Genomic DNA, 17,389 nt, shown 5'->3' with positions numbered 1-17,389 from the left:
AAATCACCACTTCAATGAATTTGAAATGACGATTCTGATTGTTTTGCAAATTTCAAGGAATTCCCTGTTACAGGATATGTTAATCGATGTCCAATACACTATTTGAAGTCTTTAAAATCAATGAATCTATTAAGATATGCTTGAAGTAAAAGAAATAGAAATAAGTGTTAGTAGAAAAATCTTCCAGGAACTGAAAATCACCACTTCAATGAATTTGAAATGACGATTCTGATTGTTTTACAAATTTCAAGGAATTTCTTGTTACAGGATATGTTAATCGATGTCCAATACACTATTTCAAGTCTTTAAAATCAATGAATCTATTAAAACATTCATGAAGGGAAAGAAATTGAAATAAGAGTTGATAGAAAATCTTCCAGGAAGTAAAAACACAACTTTAATGAATTTGAAATGACGATATAAATTGTTTTACAAGTTTAAACAAATTTCTTGTTACACGATATGTTAATTAGATGTCCAATACACTATTTAAAGTCTTTAAAATCAATGAATCTATTAAGACATTCATGAAGGAAAAGAAATAGAAATAAGAGTTGATCGAAAATATTCCAGGAAGTAAAAACACAACTTCATTGAATTTGAACTGAAGATTCTGATTGTTTTACAAATTTCAAGGAATTCCCTGTTACAGGATATGTTAATCGATGTCCAATACACTATGTCAAGCCTTTAAAATCAATGAATCTATTAAGACATGCTTGAAGGAAAAGAAATAGAAATAAGTGTTAATAGAAAAATCTTCCAGGAACTGAAAATCACCACTTCAATGAATTTGAAATAACGATTCTGATTGTTTTACAAATTTCAAGGAATTCCCTGTTACAGGATATGTTAATCGATGTCCATTACACTATTTCAAGTCTTTAAAATCAATGAATCTATTAAGATATGCTTGAAGGAAAAGAAATGGAAATAAGTGTTAATAGAAAAATCTTCCAGGAACTTAAAATCACCACTTCAATGAATTTGAAATGACGATTCTGATTGTTTTACAAATTTCAAGGAATTCCCTGTTACAGGATATGTTAATCGATGTCCAATACACTATTTGAAGTCTTTAAAATCAATGAATCTATTAAGATATGCTTGAAGTAAAAGAAATAGAAATAAGTGTTAGTAGAAAAATCTTCCAGGAACTGAAAATCACCACTTCAATGAATTTGAAATGACGATTCTGATTGTTTTACAAATTTCAAGGAATTTCTTGTTACAGGATATGTTAATCGATGTCCAATACACTATTTCAAGTCTTTAAAATCAATGAATCTATTAAAACATTCATGAAGGAAAAGAAATTGAAATAAGAGTTGATCGAAAATATTCCAGGAAATAAAAACACAACTTCATTGAATTTGAACTGACGATTCTGATTGTTTTACAAATTTCAAGGAATTCCCTGTTACAGGATATGTTAATCGATGTCCAATACACTATGTCAAGCCTTTAAAATCTATGAATCTATGAAGACATGCTTGAAGTAAAAGAAATAGAAATAAGTGTTAATAGAAAAATCTTCCAGGAACTGAAAATCACCACTTCAATGAATTTGAAATGACGATTCTGATTGTTTTGCAAATTTCAAGGAATTCCCTGTTACAGGATATGTTAATCGATGTCCAATACACTATTTGAAGTCTTTAAAATCAATGAATCTATTAAGATATGCTTGAAGTAAAAGAAATAGAAATAAGTGTTAGTAGAAAAATCTTCCAGGAACTGAAAATCACCACTTCAATGAATTTGAAATGACGATTCTGATTGTTTTACAAATTTCAAGGAATTTCTTGTTACAGGATATGTTAATCGATGTCCAATACACTATTTCAAGTCTTTAAAATCAATGAATCTATTAAAACATTCATGAAGGGAAAGAAATTGAAATAAGAGTTGATAGAAAATCTTCCAGGAAGTAAAAACACAACTTTAATGAATTTGAAATGACGATATAAATTGTTTTACAAGTTTAAACAAATTTCTTGTTACACGATATGTTAATTAGATGTCCAATACACTATTTAAAGTCTTTAAAATCAATGAATCTATTAAGACATTCATGAAGGAAAAGAAATTGAAATAAGAGTTGATCGAAAATATTCCAGGAAGTAAAAACACAACTTCATTGAATTTGAACTGAAGATTCTGATTGTTTTACAAATGTCAAGGAATTCCCTGTTACAGGATATGTTAATGGATGTCCAATACACTATGTCAAGCCTTTAAAATCAATGAATCTATTAAGACATGCTTGAAGGAAAAGAAATAGAAATAAGTGTTAATAGAAAAATCTTCCAGGAACTGAAAATCACCACTTCAATGAATTTGAAATGACGATTCTGATTGTTTTACAAATTTCAAGGAATTCCCTGTTACAGGATATGTTAATCGATGTCCATTACACTATTTCAAGTCTTTAAAATCAATGAATCTATTAAGATATGCTTGAAGGAAAAGAAATGGAAATAAGTGTTAATAGAAAAATCTTCCAGGAACTTAAAATCACCACTTCAATGAATTTGAAATGACGATTCTGATTGTTTTACAAATTTCAAGGAATTCCCTGTTACAGGATATGTTAATCGATGTCCAATACACTATTTGAAGTCTTTAAAATCAATGAATCTATTAAGATATGCTTGAAGTAAAAGAAATAGAAATAAGTGTTAGTAGAAAAATCTTCCAGGAACTGAAAATCACCACTTCAATGAATTTGAAATGACGATTCTGATTGTTTTACAAATTTCAAGGAATTCCCTGTTACAGGATATGTTAATCGATGTCCAATACACTATTTGAAGTCTTTAAAATCAATGAATCTATTAAAACATTCATGAAGTAAAAGAAATAGAAATAAGTGTTAGTAGAAAAATCTTCCAGGAACTGAAAATCACCACTTCAATGAATTTGAAATGACGATTCTGATTGTTTTACAAATTTCAAGGAATTTCTTGTTACAGGATATGTTAATCGATGTCCAATACACTATTTCAAGTCTTTAAAATCAATGAATCTATTAAAACATTCATGAAGGGAAAGAAATTGAAATAAGAGTTGATAGAAAATCTTCCAGGAAGTAAAAACACAACTTTAATGAATTTGAAATGACGATATAAATTGTTTTACAAGTTTAAACAAATTTCTTGTTACACGATATGTTAATTAGATGTCCAATACACTATTTAAAGTCTTTAAAATCAATGAATCTATTAAGACATTCATGAAGGAAAAGAAATAGAAATAAGAGTTGATCGAAAATATTCCAGGAAGTAAAAACACAACTTCATTGAATTTGAACTGAAGATTCTGATTGTTTTACAAATTTCAAGGAATTCCCTGTTACAGGATATGTTAATGGATGTCCAATACACTATGTCAAGCCTTTAAAATCAATGAATCTATTAAGACATGCTTGAAGGAAAAGAAATAGAAATAAGTGTTAATAGAAAAATCTTCCAGGAACTGAAAATCACCACTTCAATGAATTTGAAATGACGATTCTGATTGTTTTACAAATTTCAAGGAATTCCCTGTTACAGGATATGTTAATCGATGTCCATTACACTATTTCAAGTCTTTAAAATCAATGAATCTATTAAGATATGCTTGAAGGAAAAGAAATGGAAATAAGTGTTAATAGAAAAATCTTCCAGGAACTTAAAATCACCACTTCAATGAATTTGAAATGACGATTCTGATTGTTTTACAAATTTCAAGGAATTCCCTGTTACAGGATATGTTAATCGATGTCCAATACACTATTTGAAGTCTTTAAAATCAATGAATCTATTAAGATATGCTTGAAGTAAAAGAAATAGAAATAAGTGTTAGTAGAAAAATCTTCCAGGAACTGAAAATCACCACTTTAATGAATTTGAAATGACGATTCTGATTGTTTTTCAAATTTCAAGGGATTTCCTGTTACAGGATATGTTAATCGATGTCCAATACACTATTTCAAGTCTTTAAAATCAATGAATCTATTAAAACATTCATGAAGGAAAAGAAATTGAAATAAGAGTTGATAGAAAATCTTCCAGGAAGTAAAAACACAACTTTAATGAATTTGAAATGACGATATAAATTGTTTTACAAGTTTAAACAAATTTCTTGTTACACGATATGTTAATTCGATGTCCCCTTCACACTGCAACGCGACGCAAAGGGGTCGGCTTGACCCATACCTTTGGATCTTAATAAGGTCTATACAAGTGACTGGTGTAGTTGTCTTAATAAAATTTCATAATTTAAAAATTTCAATTATTTCAAATTTCTGTTTCGACTTGTCCGAGATTAGAACCTCGGCCCTTTAGCATTATAGCCCGGGCTTATGACCATTAGACCACCATTGATATAGTAGCAAAGGGGAAACATGGGCCGGTATAGTATGGCCCAGATATACCCCCCATCACTCACCCCTCTCCCAAGGGTGCGCGCAGTCCCCTCCACTCGACCCCCCTTTCTGGCCGGCTTGGGCAGCGCGTCAGCTCCGTAAAACTCAAAACTTTGAACGCGTTTTACGGGCACTTCCGCTCATTTGCACACCCTAAACCATATGTTAAAAATGATCAGCGTAACGAGATCTACAACCCTGCATCAATCTTTTTTCGATATTAGAAAACCTGTCTTGCTAGGGAAGAGCCTACTTTTTATATGTGACAGTAGCATTGGCATTGAAAATAATATGTAGTATTGTATTCATCAGAATTTTAAGCTTTATTTTTTTATTCTACCAGTTTTCTTCTTTTTTTTAATGATAACAAATAGGCGTGTTTTTTAAATTTATTTTCTGTTTCAAAAATGTATGCATAAAATAATTGTTGGTATACATTTATTTTTGGGGGAAACTATCAGCCGAAATGCACATTAAACAATTTGAATTTAAAATTCGATCAAAAATTATAATGGTATAATGGTTTAAAATCGAAATTATAATGCTAGACGTCGATTCGTCTATCTTAAACATTGAAACATACAATCAAGTTTTTAACTGCTAACCAAAGACCGATAATAACGAGCCAGTACATCCCAAGATTTTGGTGACATGAATCCTTCGGGTGGTGGTGTTCCCGTTCGGGCCAGACCTTTAATAAGAAATATATAAAAAATTGATTTTCCTCAATATTTGTTAAATGCTAAACAATACGAACCTCGCATGCGAGTTCCAGAAATGAAATCAAAGTCTGCTTTGCGCTCCGGGTCAAAAAAGTTCATAGCTTTAGCCTTCGTGTCGTATGCGGCCACTCGAAATGGAATAATCTCAATGCCGACCAGACCTGGAGCCATGGAAAGCACTTTGCCACCGTGAGTCGGCTCATACAAATCCTTCTTAAGGGCAGCATCGGGATGTGCCATGCCAGCTGGATCACGACCAACGATGTAGAACTTCGCGCCAGCCGTCATCCGGGATCGGGCGTGCCATTGGACTTCTGTGGGACCGGCGTAGAGCATAGGAGATGGAAAGATGGCCAGCACCGTGTTCTCTGGATCGAGAACTTTTTCCTCCAAAATGGCCTGATGTTGTTCCATTCGGACGGGCAAGGGGACGTCGTCGTCTTTGGTCCAGCCGCCCAATGGATGGAGCAAGAGGACTGGCTTCTTGTAACCTCGATCCAACAAGGCCTGACGGGTGTACTGCATGAGAAGAGCGTGGCCGTTATGGACCGGATTTCTCAGTTGGAACGCGAAAACAGCATCGGCTCCCATGTCAAAGAATTTTCGCTGGAGTTCGGTGGGCGTTAACCTGTACTCGTCCAATCCGTCGTTCCATCTGATCCTCTCGAGGACTTCCAGTTCACCACCAACCAGCCAATCGCCACTAGCCATGATCGTCTTGATGTAGGGATGATCCGGATGAGTCGTGGCGAATGTTCGGGCACATCGCTCCTCCTTGCGGTGCTCGAAGAATTCCGGCGCTCTCAGAATGGCCACTGGTTTGCCCAAATAGCGCAAAGCGATGGCATCGCTCTTGGCCAATCGATCTTTATCCCCTGTGGAAGTGGACAGAACGATGGGAATGCTCTGATTCGAAACGGCCGCTCCGTCGTTGATACTGTTAAAATGCACCACCTATATAATTGTACATGGAAAAGATTAGAACCATAACGTCAAATGCTGTGTTGGGCATTTTGTGAATGTCACATCACCTGTAGGTATTCTTTCTCTCTCATAAATCCTCTGAGAGGAGAAGCCCAACCTTCGGACAGGACTTGGACCCATTGAAGATCGATCTCGCTGATCTCTAGCGACGGTAGCGTCTCCAATTCAGTTTTGGCTTTGGCTGGGTCGCTGGCAAACAGCTCGATAACCGAGGCTTGAACGGCTGGTGGCAGAACGTTCTGTAAATGGATTGTTTTCGAATGGATAACAGATACATCAAATAAAAGTCGGTCAATGCCAGCATGCAGGACAGTATAGAAAACGAACACTGGTGATAACAATGTCCACACTGTATAAATAGATATTTCAGCACCACCTAAAACGCAACTGCTGACACCAATAGATAGGCTAAACCTTGAGCACAGATTCACCTCAGTATACAGTAGCTTTGTGGCTTATATTATTTACCCGTTCAACGAGAAGATCGACGAGCTTTTGGGTGCACTCGACGATAGATGTCTCGCCCGTTCTCATGGTACTCTCGGCTTCCAGTGGCACTTCGTAGGGCGAATCGATTCCGGTGAAATCTAATGAATGAAAAGTCGAAATTGAACGAACCGTGCTGCATGACGCTTGTTGTACAAATTTTAATTTAATAAGATCTAATATTATACTTTTGATCTGTCCTTCACGGGCCTTCTTGTAGAGACCCTTGACGTCGCGGGTCTCGCACACATTCAACGGAGCATCCACGAAAATTTCAAAGAAAGGAAGACCAGCATCATCATGAATTTTCCTGGCTCGATCACGATCCTGAATTGGTGGCCAAACAAAAAATTATTATTTTTCTTTCGCCATCCGAAGGGGCTATAAAAAATGATATACCCCGCGGAATGGTGAGACGAAAGAGCAGAGAGTGACGACACCGGACTCGGCAAAAAGTTTGGCCACTTCAGCGACACGTCGGATATTTTCTTCTCGGTCGGCATCAGTGAATCCCAAATCGGAATTCAAACCGAAACGCATGTTATCTCCATCGAGGCCGAATGCCGGAATGCCTCGAGCAATCAGGTAATTTTCCAGCGCAAACGACAACGTCGTTTTACCCGCGCCGGAGAGCCCTATATAATTTCAATTTCGTTCGTGAAATAAATTCGTTGCTGTTTTTGTATAAGAATTGCACGGATCAATTAATTTCTTACCGGTGAACCACAAGGTGCATCCACGGAATTTTCCCGTCCCGATCACTTTACCGCGGTCGTCTCTGTTCACCAGCGGCCGGTGATAAACCACATTGGTGGCTTTGTTAGCTGACTGGAAATTCATAATAATGAAACAATTATAGAATAAAACGTGTATTACAAATTTCAAGGACAATGTCTTACAATATTTCCAATTGCTGGATTTGACATGATGGAACGGATGCTATTGTCGGGTGTGACGATGCTCGGAAAGAGTTCCTCAACGTTCCAACGAATTCTGGTGAAAAGTTTAGGATTGCAGCGCCGTTAAATGCGTCCGGACGATTCAAAAGCGAATGTATAGGCTCGGCTTTGAATTATCTCTTTATCCCTCAGGACCTGATGTCTACTGATTATACTGCGCGGGGTTCCTATCCGGCTGAAGATGCGATGGCGATTCAAGGACGACGGCCCAGTTTTTATATTCACCAACCAAACAATTTGGGTGTGATCTAGAAAACCCCGTTATCTCATATTCACGACAATATAATAATACTTTTTGGGTTTTTCATGGGCTTTCATGGGCTCGTGTTTGTTTATTGGTCGATACAAACCGTGTGACGTCCCATATTTTATTCGAATAACGTTATTACAATACCTGATGTTTCAAGGATGATATTGTATGATGCTGAGTGGAATGAAGCAATGTATAAAGCCAAAAGAATTTGTTGGTCCTGCCCATAAAGACTGCTGATAATAAATGTGTAGCCTACGTGATATTGTATAAGACCAGTTGTCTGTGTTTGCTGTTTGTAATCAGCTAATCTCCAGTTGACGGTGCTAGGATCATGTTGGTTTAAACGAAAGCGGAAATTTCTGGTTGGAAGCGAATTATCCGGTTCACATCATCAAATGTTATTTGTTTTATTGCAAAAGATCCTCATGGATACACAGTTTTTTTTTGTTTAAATAATTGGTGCGTTGGATTTTCCCCAAGATAACATGTCACGGTCTTTCTATAATGTAATAATCCCCGGGTTTACCAATTGATATTAGCATGTCGAAATCTACCGCAGGTTCTATAGAGGATCTTAACTTGTAGCCTTGAAAAAACTATGTACTCATACTGAATTTACGTCAACTGGGAAATAACGTCTAGGCTATGTTCAATTAATAGAGAATTTTAAATATACAGTACATCAGACTCTGCTTGTATTTCAAATGCGTGTAAATGCTCATTCTCCGCGCTATAACTATTTTAAACTTTGATCTGTAGGCCTACTACAGCAACATATGGTATATGAGAAGCTATAATACGTAGTCTTAAGCCGCAGGCGAATTATTATACCATCAAATAACTTTGCACGCCAAGGCATTTTTAAAGCACAACAGATCAAGTTATATTGCCTGTATACTTAGTTGTCCTTTTGCTGTCTCGCCAGACTCTGATCATATGTATAAGGGATTACGAAATGTGCTAATATAATCGTTATACATTAAAGCAATATAATTTATGAAACGTTTACTCAGGTAGAAGTTTTGAGACAGGTTTTTACGGCGCAGCTATCGCGTCAGTGAGACTTTTATGTTCACCATAAATCTCGCGTTGCAAAGGTCACCGAGAATGCACCCTGCCCAGACACAAAGCTATATGGCACACAACGGCCAGGTTTTTCCAGCATCGCAGTCGTTCTTTGTTTATCGTTTTCGTCATCACAAATTGGGGGCTTGAGAGGGGCTGATAATATTAAGATTACAGCCCTCGAGTCAACAAAAGCAAGTATAATCCAGTCAAAAGTCGAAAACAAATTTGTACATATCGAAGGAACGAAAATATCATGATGATCTAGCTAAAATACCCAAAGAATTATTACGACACAACTATCGACCCTCACAAAATTGTTAATCAAATTTCATTTTATTTTATAGCGCAGACAGCGCAATCGTATACAGCATGCAGGATTGGTTTTTTTTAAATGTACGTTCGGCGATCTTTATTCATTTATAATCTTCGTAAAATGCATTTTTACGAATTGTTTTAGCGCAACGAGTTGTAATAGTGGGCGAGGACATCCCAGGACTTGGGTGACATGAATCCATCCGGTGGTTGCGTACCCGATCTGGCGAGCGCTAAAATAAAATTTGATAGAAAATTAAATTGAAACAGATCCACTTATTATCATTGCCGCAAACTCAATGAAATACCTCGCATGCGAGTACCCGAAATGAAATCGAAATCGCGACTGCGTTCGGGCTCGAAAAAATTCATGGCGTTGGCCACTTTGTCGTAGGCGGCCACCCGGAACGGAATGATCTCCATGCCGGCCAGTCCGGGAGCCATGGAAAGGACTTTGCCGCCGTGAGTCGGCTCGTAGAGGTGCTTGTTCATGAAGACATCCGGGTGTTCGACTCCGGCCGGATCACGACCAACAATGTAGAACTTGACGCCGGCCGTCAGCCGAGCTCGGGCGTGCCACTGGACTTCCGTCGGGCCGGCGTAGATCATCGGCGATGGGAAGATGGCCAGCACCGTGTTCTCTGGATCGAGAACTTTTTCCTCCAAAATGGCCCGGTGCTGTTCCATCCGGACGTGCAATGGGACGTCGTCGTCTTTGGTCCAGCCGCCCAACGGATGGAGCAAAAGGACGGGCTTCTTGTAGCCGCGTTCCAGCAGAGTCTCACGGGTGAATTGCATGAGAAGTGCGTGGCCGTTGTGGACGGGATTCCTCAGCTGGAAGGCGAAAACGGCGTCGGCTCCCATTTTCTGGAAAATGCGTTTGAGTTCGGTGGGCGTCAACCGATACTCGTCCAGTCCGTCGTTCCATCTGATCCTCTCGACAACTTCCAGTTCTCCGCCGACTAACCAGTTGCCGCTGGCGTTGATGACTCGAATGTACGGATGATCCGGATGCGTCGTCCCGAATTGGCGGGCGCATCGCTCCTCCTTGCGGTGCTCGAAGAATTCCGGCGCTCTCAGAATGGCCACCGGTTTGCCCAAATAGCGCAGGGCGATGGCTGGACGTCCGCTGAGTCTCAGCTTGTTCTCCGCGCTGACGGCCAGCACGATGGGCATGCTCTGATTGGACACGGCGACGCCTTCGTGGATACTTTTAAAGTACATTATCTAATATTACATGAGAATTATTTAGAAATAATCGACGCTGTAGTAAATTTTTGAATTTGTAAATATACCTGGAGGTATTCCCGCTCTCTCATAAATCCCCTGAGGGGAGATGCCCAGCCTTCGGAGAGAACCTGAACCCATTGAAGATCAATTTGGCTGATTTCTAGCGAAGGCAAAGTTTCCGTTTCGGCTCTGGCCCGGATCGGGTCGGCAGCGAAGAGTTCCAGCACGGACGCCTGTGCTGTTTGCGGCAAAATATTCTGTGGTATGGCAGTCGAAATTTAAGAAATAAACTTAATAATTGAAATCATTCATTCAAGATTTGTACCCGAGTGACGAGCATATCCACCAGCTGTTGAGTGCATTCGCTGACGGACATTTCATTGGTGGGCAACGTCATGTCAGGTCGCTGGGGAGGCTCGTAGGGCGAATCGATTCCGGTGAAATCTATTTCATTGCACATCAATACATCAAAATAAATTTTTAAAAAAAGCTTATTAGACAATAATTTCGAGGATATATTCATACTTTTGATTTCGCCTCGACGAGCTTTTTTGTAAAGACCTCTGGGGTCCCGTTTCTCGCAAATCTCCAGCGGAGCGTCGATGTAAATTTCCATGAACTGCAGACCGGCCTTCTGATGGATATTCCTCGCATTATCTCGATCCTGAAACAATTTTTTAAAGTCTCAATTACTTAATATACATGCAAAATAAGGTGATGAATAAGTTGTTAATTACCTGTCGGAATGGCGACACGAAAGCGCAGAGGGTGACGACGCCGGACTCGGCAAAGAGTTTGGACACTTCGGCGACGCGGCGGATGTTCTCCTCTCGATCAGGATCGGTGAAATCCAGATCGGAATTGAGACCGACGCGCATGTTGTCGCCATCGAGACAAAAGGCCGGAATGCCTCGGGCGATGAGGTAATCTTCCATCGCGAACGACAACGTCGTTTTACCGGCGCCAGAAAATCCTTTCCCATACAAAAACAATAAAATAAAAAAATAATTTGATTGTTTTTATTCATTATATTACAATTCTGTACCTGTAAACCATATGGTGCATCCCCTGAATCGGCCTCTGCCCATCATCTTACTGCGGACATTCCTGTCCACCAACGGCCTGTGGTAGGTGACATTAGTGGCCTTTTGCAGCGACTAAATAATTTCCAATTCACGATAGAAAATTATTACAACTATATGTACGGTATAATTATTAATCGTAGTATGCAGCACTGTCTTACAATGTCCCCGAAATTCAATTCAGCTGTTGCTAGGGTTGGCTTGGCGTCCATGCCGTAGGCGCTTCCTGCTTCCTCCTTCTGCTCCTGCCGGTTTGCTTCCATCTCTTCACTTGTCTCTCATGAATGGTAGGCTAGTTCTCAACTTATAATTATTCACATGTTGTCCAGCCCAGTCCCCAACGTCCACAACTATACGAGTCGACAGAAAAATATAAGAGCGCCCATCCACCGAGCTATATGTTGGAGAGAGATAATGGCATTCAGTCGTTGCTACGTTTGTTGACATTGCGATAGTTATACTAAGCCGAACAAAATGGAGGGCCTTTGCTTGGTGGGTGGAATATATGTAAGCGCAACTAATATACTTGGGCTTATCTTGCACAAGGCCCTATGTAGCTACGATAGTCTATAAGAAATCTATTTACAACCGCTCGTTTGTTTCAAAATGAGGGAACATTATCAGGACACCAGCATTTGAGCATTATTCCTATATACACAATAATATAACATTGCCGACCGAAATTAAATAACAACTTTAATAAGCGTCATTTCTTACGTAAACGGAATTAAATTTTTCGCGCCGTTTTTAGCTTGCGCTTGAGCTGCTGCTCTGTTTTGCCGCCCTATACCAGGAAAATGTTGCTTATGCAGAGCTGCATATTGGTTGCTCTGAATAATTGACGTCATATGCCCAACGGCAACAGCTGTAATATGGGTTCTTTCAATGGGATTTCTCTTGCGGTTGCTTTCTCTTTGTTGCTGCGCTCCATATTTTTAGCTCCCCGTGTGTATCTCGTCCATATACATTTTTTCAACTGCTACCTAACTGAATTAATCAAAAATAAAATCGATTTAAAACTCAACTATTCCATGTTAAAATCCAATTTCTTAATCATAAAATTGCGGTTAAAATAAGGCCGTATAAGAAGCCACAGCGGTCTAAAAATATTTTCCGTCGAGCCGGAGTTGAACCAGCGACCTATGGATACCTTGCACTCGCGGTTACATCGTGTAACACTATGCTACAGTCCACCGCTCTACCAACTGAGCTATCGACGGAGACACAAAAGTGAAGCAAATTCAATGTTGTTACAGTTTAGAATGTTGGGTTACTCCGTTCGTAATTTGGCCGACGTTGCTGAAATTCTTATCTACCGCAAATGCAATCATAGTATGGCGCCATTCTTTATAAACAATTTGAAAGTTTACTATTTCAGTTAGAAAAAGAGTTTTATAGTATATACACCGTCTTGAATGTTGCAGCAGTAATCTAGCAATTGATACAGTTTAATTTCTTTATTTGCGCAAACACTTTGCTTTAATAAGTATAGCGGAAGGAATAATAAGAAAGCAAGCCAATGGTTTGAGCTTTTTAAATTCTTTTCGCAATAGCAGCGTAAAGAAGAAAATTTGAGTTCAGATTATTATGTAAAGCGCCTCTGATTAAATGCATATTCAGGGGAATATATAATGTGAAATAGCTAGAAATTGTCATTCCCTGTTTACACAGTGACATTGGCCGCCATTGGCGACACAGAAGGGCAGCAAAGGACTTTGAGTCCAGTCAAACACGTTACCCCCGTCGCCGATGGTGCTGGTTTGGCGAACGACATGTCCCACCACAGCGCACCCTCCATCGCAGAATGGGGAAGTGCCTTTCCAAATGCAGCCGTCGTCTATATAATCAAAATGAAATGAGTTGCATAATAATATACGCAATTACATTAATTGAATTTACTTGCAGTACGTCCGCTGCCCCAGCCTGCAGTAATTGTGTCTATAAAACATTTCAATAACGATTTGGCGTGATTAAAAATATATGCTTGGAAGATTTGACGTGGTGTTGTGATACATTACCGATGGCAGATGCAAATGCTGATCTCTCCGTCGCAGCAGCAGTTAGAACGTCCACCAATGAAAACACGAAGAACAGAAACACCTGGCAACCGAAAATCAATTGTATGGTTTTCGCAAATTAACTAATAGGGCCTAACGCTTAAATCATTTTTCTTACCGCAATGCGCCTGAAATGCATTTGTCAGAAAGTTGGTATGCTAACGGAAGAGCAAAAAATGTGGCTAGTCAATCGGGTAAGACGGGCAGGTAAACTGAATGACGATCTGATTGGAGTCGAGATTTTTGTCATCGCATTTTTATATTCGTTTCAAATTACCTTCACAAATGAGCCCTTGAGGCACCAGCAGCACTGCTGTTTGGCTGAGGAGATTCAAGGTGAATCGCAAAATGATTTTCCCCCAATCTTTTTTGGTGCTGTGTGAGGAAGGTTCAACCAAATTAGGTATATTCAAGGTATTGAGTTATTGCTGACATTGCATGTTTGAAAGTCGTCCGACAAGATGCTTGCAACTGCTATGTACAGTTGCTGACCAATCAGGAATTGCAAACATTTTATGCGGGGAATCTTGACAAGGAAAAATGTGTTGCCATGGGATTATTATTTTGTAAAATCGACCAATTTAAATTTCCTAATTATAAGAAGAACTATAAGATTCTAAGGATTAAAATGTTTGGAATAAAATTCGCGCAACAAAGATAATATCGAGTGAAAGACAATTTTTATTTCAAGAGAGAATTGCTGGTCTTGATGGCCCATAGTAACTATTATTGTACAAAAGAAAAACAGCTCTAAATTATTTGGTTATTGCTGCGAGATGAGTAATGGATCAAGCGATAACGTTTGGGACGACCGCCGCCGTGTTGTCAGTGATGGTGGTGGCGGGCACAGGCGAGGCGACGACGGCCGGAGCAGCAGCAACCAAGTTGGCTGAAGGATGCGCAAGGTGGAATCCGAAAGGAGCGCCATAGTTGTAGCCGTCAGGGGTAACAAAGTTATTGGAGTAAGCGAAAGGAGAATAACCGCCAGTGTAGTGGTTGTAAGCCAAAGGAGTAGTGAAACTGTAAGCGAAAGGAGATGCGCCGACGTGAGGAGCCAATGGCTGAATCTGTCGCTTTTTGCGAAACATGATGGGAGAGGCAACAGCGACAGACTCGAACGGAGGGGCAACATAAGCATCGACGACCGGAGCGGAAACGGTTTCAACCACCGGAGTGGCAACAGTTTCTACCAGCGGAGAACCAGCAGTTTCAATGGCCAGAGTGGGAGCAACAGCAGCATCAGCGACGAGGGGAACAGCAACAGGAGCCGCTACGACGGGTGTAAAGAGACGGGCCCTGGCGGCGTCATGGGCGGCAAAGTGAGCCGCTTTGGCCTGGGCCACTTCCGGCGTGTCCTGCACTTGGCCGTAGCCTCCGACTTGGTTGCCGAAGGCGTCATAGGCAGGCAGAGATGCAGCCGGGTAGTTTACATATCGTCCTGGATGTCCGTAGAATTGGCCGGCCGGGAATCCGGCGTAACCCGGGTGGAGGCCGTTGAATCCGCCAAAGAATCCAGCTGGATTGAGACCGTACCCGAAGTTGTTCGGCCATTGGGACTGGACGGAAACAGCCAAAACCAAAAGACAAGCGACCTGTGCGTGATTGTTATTAATACAAGCCATTTTATCATTTACTCTCAAAAGAATTTAGGTAAGTTGCAAATTGAAGTTAACTTACAATGGACTTCATCTTCGTTTCGCACTAAATTGGGAGGCAAGAGCTGCTGAAGAGAGAGACTGCTGCTGACTGACTCCAATCGGTGGCTAGTCTTTTATACTCTAGTCACAGAATATAGGAAGTCAAACTGATGTAATATTCAGAATTTGTGCGAGCAAAAAAACTAATCGAAAGATTGCGGAAAAGGTTGCAACCAGAAATGTTAATTTAGTTTTTTTTTCCAGTGTTGAACTTGTACAATACTTGACAGGTGTAGGATTTCTATATGAAAAGAAAAAACGAATCATACGGAAGCGTTTTTTTAACGGCCTTGATGTGTATTAAACCCAAGGTGTCTAGTGTCTGTGATACTATCATATAACTTATATGATTTCCTTTTTATTTTTAAATATTGGCACGCGTGCATATGGCATACATTTGTGTTGAGTCACACTTTCATATTTAAAATGTTCCGGATTTGATTTTTTTTCCGTTGCAACCGGAGAAAATGTCAAACCGGTCCAGTATTTAAAAAAAGAATAAAAGTAAATGAGAATATAACCTTGCGTGCTGAGCAAGCACAATTTATTATTCAACGGAAGTCTTATTCTCATTTCAATGTCATCACCCATATATGTTTAATATTTGTATCGTATTCTGCGTATTGTTTTTTCAAACCAATCAAATTATCTAGGCCATTCCTTTTTAAAATCTGCTGCTCAATATTAATCAATTTTATCATGAATAATAATCGATTCCTTATTTGGTTGCGATTCCTTTGGCGTGAGCGCTGTGAAAGAAGCTAAGGAATTCGAAGCCCTTCTCCGGTGGTGTTCTGAATCGCTGGTGCTCAATGTGCGAGTATCCGGCCTTGTTGGCTTTGACGATTTCGCCGCTTTTGCGGTTCAACTGGCAGCCGAAGAGCAGGTCGTAATAGGTGTAGGAAGCCAAATGCTGGCCGAGGCGGGCCCAAATGTTCTCAGGGTCGAGGACGTGCTCCCAATAATAATATTTTCCTCCCTATTTTATAGGAGGATGTTTAACATAAAATCGATCGAAAAAAACAGATGAAACCTTAATTGAACAACATACCGGAGCCAAAACGCGATGGACTTCTTTCAGGGCCCCTTCGACACTGCGAACAGAGCAGAGGACCATGGTGGAGACGACGATGTCGACGCTGTTGTCCGGCACGTCCTTCATGTCCTCGGCGAATCCGACGACGAAACGTTCCATTTTGATGTGCGGATGGTCGGCCTGTTTCTCGAAGAATTGCTCCTCGAAGAAGCGGTTGACTTCGACGGCCGTCAGTTCACTTTTGGGCGGATAGAATTCGAAATTGTAGCCGGGACCGGGTCCGATTTCCAGGATCCTCAGGGCGCCCTTCTTCCTCAACTCAGGATCGGCCGATTTGTGACTCTTCATCGACGCGAAATGCTGTCGCTTAATCTCCCGACAAGTCACGTGATAATTGGCCAGCGATGGATAAAATTTGGCAAAAACCCTGCAACGTGATGGCAAAACCAAGTCAACACTCTCTCAGCATTTGTAAGGTATACAGGCTTAATTGTTACTGACAACTATAAATAATACTTGAATGAATAAAGAATTAGACAATGAACTCACCATGGCTGAATGTGTGAATTGTAGTATTTTTTCAGAACGATCAGAATGACACAACCGACCATCAGCTGTGGAATCGACGGCCATAAAACAGAGGGGATGTCTAGAAGAAGACTCGACATTTTATTGCGTTATGGATTTAGGATATGGGAGAGGAGCGACCTGTGAGCATCGCCGAGACCCAAACCGAAATGGGCCCAGAGTTGAAAAATCAACCCCGAGAAGTCAGAATGGAAGCGGCATGTATTTATTCAATATTCCGTGATAGGAGGAGGATATAACAGGAATATTATATAAGAGGTCAATAGAACAAGAAAACTAGATCTCCCTAGTATATTCCGTTGCTTTCTTATTTATTTAGCTATGCTTTGGAGGAGCCAAAACCTGTTCTTAAAATAAGAATATGAAAAAGAAAACAGCGCGGACATCAATTTCCTTTCTAAATTCCTTGTTTAATTATTCTCTCTTTATTTTATTGGCTGATGTCTCGACAAGAAATATTCCAAAATTCTGTTAATGATTTTGATTGCGCAAAAAACCAGAAATATG

General features: G+C 39.9%; 5 protein-coding genes and 1 non-coding gene across 7 annotated transcripts; all 6 read right to left on the bottom strand.

Annotated features, from left to right (window-relative positions):
* Positions 1-3,984: 3,984 nt before the first annotated feature.
* On the bottom strand, positions 3,985-17,068 carry LOC124314379 (thiol S-methyltransferase METTL7B-like). 2 transcript variants are annotated; one of them, XR_006911199.1, is made up of 4 exons: positions 16,844-17,068; positions 16,310-16,721; positions 15,909-16,237; positions 3,985-4,001 (listed from the first exon to the last, which is right to left on the bottom strand). XR_006911199.1 is itself a non-coding variant. In XM_046779496.1 (3 exons), the coding sequence occupies exons 1-3, from the start codon at positions 16,960-16,962 to the stop codon at positions 15,977-15,979; spliced, it is 792 nt and encodes a 263-aa protein (XP_046635452.1). In that variant the 5' UTR covers positions 16,963-17,068; the 3' UTR covers positions 15,774-15,976. The 2 variants fall into 2 exon arrangements, 1 of the variants encoding a protein (XP_046635452.1); XM_046779496.1 differs by lacking the exon at positions 3,985-4,001 and having other exon boundaries at positions 15,774-16,237.
* LOC124314377 (bifunctional 3'-phosphoadenosine 5'-phosphosulfate synthase 2-like) lies at positions 4,830-7,757 on the bottom strand. Its single transcript, XM_046779493.1, has 8 exons — positions 7,500-7,757; positions 7,317-7,428; positions 7,000-7,235; positions 6,789-6,927; positions 6,583-6,701; positions 6,162-6,353; positions 5,166-6,084; positions 4,830-5,099 (listed from the first exon to the last, which is right to left on the bottom strand). The coding sequence occupies exons 1-8, from the start codon at positions 7,524-7,526 to the stop codon at positions 5,002-5,004; spliced, it is 1,842 nt and encodes a 613-aa protein (XP_046635449.1). The 5' UTR covers positions 7,527-7,757; the 3' UTR covers positions 4,830-5,001.
* On the bottom strand, positions 9,195-11,955 carry LOC124314376 (bifunctional 3'-phosphoadenosine 5'-phosphosulfate synthase 2-like). The gene is made up of 8 exons (XM_046779492.1): positions 11,666-11,955; positions 11,468-11,579; positions 11,160-11,395; positions 10,948-11,086; positions 10,748-10,866; positions 10,488-10,679; positions 9,501-10,419; positions 9,195-9,425 (listed from the first exon to the last, which is right to left on the bottom strand). Exons 1-8 carry the CDS (start codon positions 11,765-11,767, stop codon positions 9,334-9,336), a joined length of 1,911 nt encoding a protein of 636 aa, XP_046635448.1. The 5' UTR covers positions 11,768-11,955; the 3' UTR covers positions 9,195-9,333.
* On the bottom strand, positions 12,617-12,724 carry Trnay-gua. Its single transcript has 2 exons — positions 12,688-12,724; positions 12,617-12,652 (listed from the first exon to the last, which is right to left on the bottom strand). It is a non-coding gene; the product is annotated as a tRNA-Tyr (tRNA).
* LOC124314380 lies at positions 12,947-13,802 on the bottom strand. Its single transcript, XM_046779497.1, has 4 exons — positions 13,680-13,802; positions 13,523-13,604; positions 13,404-13,442; positions 12,947-13,341 (listed from the first exon to the last, which is right to left on the bottom strand). The coding sequence occupies exons 1-4, from the start codon at positions 13,698-13,700 to the stop codon at positions 13,157-13,159; spliced, it is 327 nt and encodes a 108-aa protein (XP_046635453.1). The 5' UTR covers positions 13,701-13,802; the 3' UTR covers positions 12,947-13,156.
* LOC124314378 (cuticle protein 18.7-like) lies at positions 14,225-15,323 on the bottom strand. Its single transcript, XM_046779494.1, has 2 exons — positions 15,239-15,323; positions 14,225-15,153 (listed from the first exon to the last, which is right to left on the bottom strand). Exons 1-2 carry the CDS (start codon positions 15,248-15,250, stop codon positions 14,350-14,352), a joined length of 816 nt encoding a protein of 271 aa, XP_046635450.1. The 5' UTR covers positions 15,251-15,323; the 3' UTR covers positions 14,225-14,349.
* Positions 17,069-17,389: the final 321 nt, after the last annotated feature.

This window comes from Daphnia pulicaria, chromosome 10 (genome assembly GCF_021234035.1).
Source record: "Daphnia pulicaria isolate SC F1-1A chromosome 10, SC_F0-13Bv2, whole genome shotgun sequence".
NCBI classification, from domain to species: Eukaryota; Metazoa; Arthropoda; class Branchiopoda; order Diplostraca; family Daphniidae; genus Daphnia; species Daphnia pulicaria.
Note: the sequence above shows the minus strand (reverse complement) of the source record. Positions and strands in the feature narration are given on the sequence as shown.

Excerpts from the sequence above, each read along its gene's own strand:
- LOC124314376 (XM_046779492.1), bottom strand. The coding sequence starts at position 11,767 with ATGGAAGCAAACCGGCAGGAGCAGAAGGAGGAAGCAGGAAGCGCCTAC. Across the intron at positions 11,087-11,159 it reads TCGTGTCGCCATTCCGACAG|GATCGAGATAATGCGAGGAA; the intron begins GTAATTAACAAC and ends AAATTGTTTCAG. Across the intron at positions 10,680-10,747 it reads TGGATATGCTCGTCACTCGG|AATATTTTGCCGCAAACAGC; the intron begins GTACAAATCTTG and ends GCCATACCACAG.
- LOC124314377 (XM_046779493.1), bottom strand. The coding sequence starts at position 7,526 with ATGTCAAATCCAGCAATTGGAAATATT. Across the intron at positions 7,429-7,499 it reads ATCCAGCAATTGGAAATATT|TCAGCTAACAAAGCCACCAA; the intron begins GTAAGACATTGT and ends ATGAATTTCCAG. Across the intron at positions 6,354-6,582 it reads TCGATCTTCTCGTTGAACGG|AACGTTCTGCCACCAGCCGT; the intron begins GTAAATAATATA and ends ATCCATTTACAG.
- LOC124314380 (XM_046779497.1), bottom strand. The coding sequence starts at position 13,700 with ATGCATTTCAGGCGCATTGCG. Across the intron at positions 13,605-13,679 it reads TGCATTTCAGGCGCATTGCG|GTGTTTCTGTTCTTCGTGTT; the intron begins GTAAGAAAAATG and ends TTCGGTTGCCAG. Across the intron at positions 13,342-13,403 it reads GGGCAGCGGACGTACTGCAA|ACGACGGCTGCATTTGGAAA; the intron begins GTAAATTCAATT and ends TTGATTATATAG.
- LOC124314379 (XM_046779496.1), bottom strand. The coding sequence starts at position 16,962 with ATGTCGAGTCTTCTTCTAGACATCCCCTCTGTTTTATGGCCGTCGATT. Across the intron at positions 16,722-16,843 it reads AATTCACACATTCAGCCATG|GGTTTTTGCCAAATTTTATC; the intron begins GTGAGTTCATTG and ends ATCACGTTGCAG. Across the intron at positions 16,238-16,309 it reads TCCATCGCGTTTTGGCTCCG|GGAGGAAAATATTATTATTG; the intron begins GTATGTTGTTCA and ends CCTATAAAATAG.